This window comes from Echinops telfairi, unplaced genomic scaffold (genome assembly GCF_000313985.2).
Source record: "Echinops telfairi isolate 266 unplaced genomic scaffold, ASM31398v2 ScPeMD7_31;HRSCAF=116, whole genome shotgun sequence".
In the NCBI taxonomy this organism is placed as follows: Eukaryota; Metazoa; Chordata; class Mammalia; order Afrosoricida; family Tenrecidae; genus Echinops; species Echinops telfairi.
The window spans coordinates 41,646,250-41,651,266 of record NW_022103928.1 but is presented as its reverse complement, the minus strand read 5'-3'; the positions used below and the strand labels follow the sequence as shown (position 1 = coordinate 41,651,266).

At 51.1% G+C, this 5,017-nt stretch overlaps 1 protein-coding gene across 1 annotated transcript in view; it reads left to right on the top strand.

Annotated features, from left to right (window-relative positions):
* Window positions 1–5,017, top strand: part of DPP6 (dipeptidyl peptidase like 6) — a 398,654-nt gene that overhangs the window by 273,367 nt on the left and 120,270 nt on the right. Inside the window, exons 9-10 of the mRNA XM_030885622.2 lie at window positions 485–539; window positions 1,557–1,595. Of these exons, the coding sequence (XP_030741482.1) occupies window positions 485–539; window positions 1,557–1,595 (94 nt within the window). The remainder of the gene's footprint in view (window positions 1–484; window positions 540–1,556; window positions 1,596–5,017) is intronic.

Sequence of the window (5,017 nt, the reverse complement as noted above, 5' to 3'; positions counted from 1 at the left end):
ATCTTTACAGGAGCAGGCAGCCTCATCTTTCTGCTGAGGAGCAGCTTGTGGGTTTGAACTGCCAACCTGACAGATAGCAGCCTAACACTTCCCAAACGGTACCTTCCCATGCGGGTGCCTTCTCTACCAGATAAACAAAAACCCAACTCACTGTTATGAAGGCAAGTGTTTAAATGACGTTTTTGTTGGGTTTTAAGTGAGCCAGGTAGTGGAGGTTACATTTCAGACCATCAGCTTTGCAGTCAATCATTCAAGCCGCCCATCTCACCCCCTTCCCTATAGAACACCCTCCCTGCCCCCACCCACTGTCTCTCCTCCTCAACCCTCTCGCCAGGGCTGCTTCTTCCAACCTTGCCCTCCTGCCTTCGGGAACCTCCAAGTTCTTTTCCCTTTGACATCCAAGGCTTCGTCTGACATGCAAGTCTCCGTCCTGATAGTAATGAACTCATTCAATAGTTGCCCCTTTGTGACTAACTTCACCCAGTATAGTGTTCCAGCGAGTCCGTTCTGACGTACACAGTGACACCATCGGGGCCAGAGTAGAACTGCCCACTGTGGGGAGAGCAGGTTGCCTCATCTTTCTACCGAGGGACCAGGTGGAGAGTTCAAACTGCTGACCTTAAAGTTACAGCCCAATGTGTGATCCACGATGCCGCCGCCACCACCGGGGCTCCACGTCTCTGCCAATAGCAAACTCCAAAGCAAACGCAGTGTCATCAGATCGATTCCCCCAGGAGACATGGTAGAACGCCCCATGAGTTCCTGAGACTAGAACTCTTACTGAGAGTAGAAAGCCCTCCCAAGGTGGTTTTGAACTGTTGACCTTGAAGTTAGCAGCCCCAGACTTAATCTGGCATGCCACCAGGGCTCTAGTTCTCCACCAAGAACCAGGGAGGCCCAGAAGTTGAATCAGCACCAAGAACAGCTCCATTGCGCTGTGGGATGAGGAGGAGGGGGATGAAGAGCGGCTGCCTCTTGGATGGTTGGCGCGGTTTGCTTTTGTTTGGTTGCCTTCCGCGGTGCCTTTCCCCCTCAGCCGTGATGATCTACTTCTCAGTCCTATTTAAAATGCTGCCCACCAATGTCTTTCTAAGTCATGAGCTCTCCATTGGGTAAAATGCACACGCACACTCCAGCACACACCCAGGTGCACCTATGTAGCCTCTTTGTTCCATGTGTGTACGCACACGGAAATTCTTGAAGCAGCCTGGCTCTTACAGTTTGCCTTCCAATGAGCATGCTCCTGGGTGGGATGTCCATCAAAGAGTAGGAGGCTTGCCGTCCTCCAGTGGATGCCCGTCTGCTGTGGCTGTGTCGATGTGATTGGGGGGGTGTGGGGGGGTGATGCCCCTGCTTGTCTGGGGACACCCGGCTGAGCTGGGAGCCGTGCTGGAGACTAAGCGGAGACCGGGATTACCTCCTGGCTGAGCACGCAACCGCAGGGGCTCAGCGCTTGTGCAGCTGCCGCGGAGGCAAAGTCAAATGGGGTTCAGCGCTGCTGGTCCCAGAGACAGTACATGCAAAAGCCGTCTTCTAATACTCTTGTTTCATTTCAGAAACACGAAGACGAGAGTGAAGCCTGGCTCCACAGACAGGTAACTGTTGCGTGCGCAAGCCCCATCTCCCCAGCCTGCGACAGCTACCTGGTTCTCGGGCCCGTGGCTTTCTGAGGTTTGAAAGGAGCTGGTGGATCTCACAAATGAAATCCTAAAAGGGGATTCCCCAGATAGAAGCCATTCGATGGGATGGTCCTGGTGGCCCATAGCCTCTGCTCTGCCCCTGCCTCACTCTGTCCTCCTCAGTTACCCCTGAGGCGGCACCACTGAGACAGCACTAGGAGAGCTCTCTGCTCTTTGGGACCTAGAAGCCTCTGTTCTCAGAGATGGCAGGCCTCTGGTGAGCTCCAAGGATGGGTCTGCAAAGGCTCCTTCCCCGGGGCCCGGAAGGGGGTGAAGGAAAACGCCCGCAAAAAAAAGGAAAACCCCCCCCCGGGCAAGTCCCGGGGGCCCAAAAGCAAGGGGGGCCCCCCCCCGGCCCCCCTGAAAGAAAACCCGGGGGGAATCAACAAAAACCCTTACTCCCGAACCGGCCTCAAAACGAACCTTCCCCTTTCAACCCTAACTCGAACCAGCATCCTAAAGCAGGCTCTGGGAACCTGAGGGGGAAAGAGAACAGGAAATCAACCTGGGTGGCCCACCCATTGAGACATAGTCGTTCGATGCCGTCAGGTAGGTTCACGGTACAACAGGACAAGACAGTGACAAATCCCTTTATCTTTTGATTCCATGTTTCCATGGACGTCTATGCTGCCTGCCATTGGCGGTTGACGTGATTTCGGTTCTAAGTCAACAAAGCAGACCACTGCCTGGGCCAGCGCTGTGCCTGAGCCCATTGTAACATAAACATCAACCCGAGCTGCTGTGTTTTCTATCTCCCTTCCATTGTTTCCTTTCTTACCCTGATGTCAGAAGGACACAGGTGACGTTTTTGAAGCATCCCTCCTTATCTTACCCAAGGACATAATAACTCTCTCAAATGTATTTCTCTCTCTGTGGTGCGTGGGGGTGGGGGACCAAGTAGACAGAATGACACGGAGAAGTAGGCGTCTTCCTGTGAGAAACCCTCTTAATAGAAAACAGCGGAAGCTGAACAATGAAACGACTAACAATGGCTCTCCAAGCAAATGCTAACATGCTGGCTAGGCTGCTGCTTGTATTTGTAAGCTCTATTTATTTATAGCTTTCATCATGTCAGGGGTGGTTGTCTGAGAAAGGGATGCCATCCGTTTTAAACACATCCCTTTCTTGCTCCTTGCCAATCTTATCCAAAAGGGCAATGGCCCCCTATGGCCTCTCTTGTTTTCGCCTGCCCTGCTTTGAGTACCAAGTCCTAGTCAAAAAGAAAAAAATATCTGCCTTGAGAGACTACCTGGGAGACCTAAACTATTAGCCTACTAGAAAGTTCTGGAAAACCACTTTGACCGAAGACATAAACACAAACATCAAAGTAATGTTAAACATTCATTTTATATCCATCAGTACCAGAAAGATTGAAATGAGAATCGGGAAGAAGACTCCATTCTCTAGAGTCATTGGTTCAGTCACTATGAGCGGATTGTAGGTGGCACTGCGCTAAGCTTTGTGGGCTTTAAAAACCAGCTCGTGGAGGTCTCACTGTCTAGAAGGAAAGATAAGATCTGCCCATGAATTCTGTAAAGTGCTCGGACCATGGGTTGAAGATGTTTATTAGTTCAAGGGTAGAAGCAGGGAGACAAGACGTGTAGCACAGAAGAGGTAACCTAGGTGTAGGTTTGACACTCTGTCAGGAATGTGGATCTGGGTCAACAGAGGAGAACAATCGGGTGAGGGGCCAAGTGGCAAATACAGCCTAGCGATTTGTTTCTTTCTGGTGGCTTCTGGAAATTGAAGGTTGGGTGTTTTGCCCTCTGCCCACACCTCCTGCTTCCCTAATTTCTCTACTGAGATATGCTCACACTGCCACTTGTAGCTAACAACAGACGTGCATTGTCTAAGGCCAGATGAGCTGAGGAGCTGGCTCCCATCCAGCACATAGCTCCTTATCTGCCAAGTGGCCATGGGACCAAGATCCTCAGTGAGACTCATGTATTTATCTGCTGTACATCTTACCCCCTCATGTCAGACCCCCAATCAAAGCCTGGTAGAGAAAGCCTGAATGTGACTTGCAAAGCCACATCTCTCTGAGCAAAATCAATTCTGCACTTAAAAAGTAGAATACATTCAAGTAATAGAGCTTATCAGGTTAAAAGATATATTTTAAAGCAATGGTTCTCAACCTTCCTAATGCCTCAAACCTTTAAGTTCCTCATGTTGCAGTGACCGCCCCCAAACTATAAAATTATTTTCATTGGTACTTCATCACTGTCATTTTGCTACTGTTATGAATCAGGTGACACCTGTGAAAGGGTCATTCAACCCCCAAAGGGGTTGTGACCCACAGGTTGAGAACCGCGGCTTTAAAGCATGTACTAACAAGACAGATAGCATTTTTTAGAACAGTGCTTTCAATATGCAGAGTGGTTTCTTGGCAGTCCAGATGGCCATGATCCATGAGAAGGCCTTTGTTCACCATGAGGTGACTGCGTCCTTGTGAGGCCAGGTGGAGAGGCCACGGTGGCACATAGTCTCAAGCAGGAGGGGCAGGGAGCTCCACCCGCTTGTGGCCTTTCAGCTCTGTGGTCAGTAGGGAAATCCAGTTCCAAACAGGGTTCTTGTTAAATTGCATTTGAAGAGCTTCTTCGTTAATGGCCCTATTTTTTTCCAAAAAGAGTGGGCAGTGTATTTGCAGGGCTGAAGGTTCCATGAGAGCCTCAAGGGCAGTTTAGGAACCTGTTTAGGGTGGGATCTTCCAGCTCTTGCCGGCGAAGCTCCTCCCCGACAGTAAGAGGTAAGACCAAGTCACACTTAGGCACCACTGCCATGTCAAACATGTCACAGATGTCCACCTAAAACTTCCACGGAAGATTGCAATTGAGCCGACGTCGATGAGATGTGCCTGAGTGGACAGCCTGTTTTCTGATAGGCCGGGGGAACTGAGAGGGGCTGCATACCCACAGCTGGGGACTTGAGAAAGGCTATAGGCCCAGTGTGAGAGGAACTGAGAGGGGCTGTAGGCCTACTGCCGGGGAACTGAAAGGGGTGCTATACCCACTGCCGAGAAACTGAGAGGGGGTGTATGCCCATTGGTGAGGAACTAAGAGGGGCTGTATGGCCACTGCTGAGGAACTGAAGGGGCTGTAGGTCCATTGCTGAGGAGCTGTATGCCCACAGCTGGGGGCACTGAGAGGGGCTATATGCCCACTACCGGGGGAATGGATAGGGACTATATGCCCACTGCTGAGGAACTGAGAAGAGCTGTATGCTCACTTCTGGGGGAAGTAAGAGGGGCTGTATGCCCATGCCGGAGGAACTGAGAAGGGCTGTATGCCCCCGAGTGGGGCTGTAAGCCCACTGCCGGAGGAACGGAGAGGGACTATATG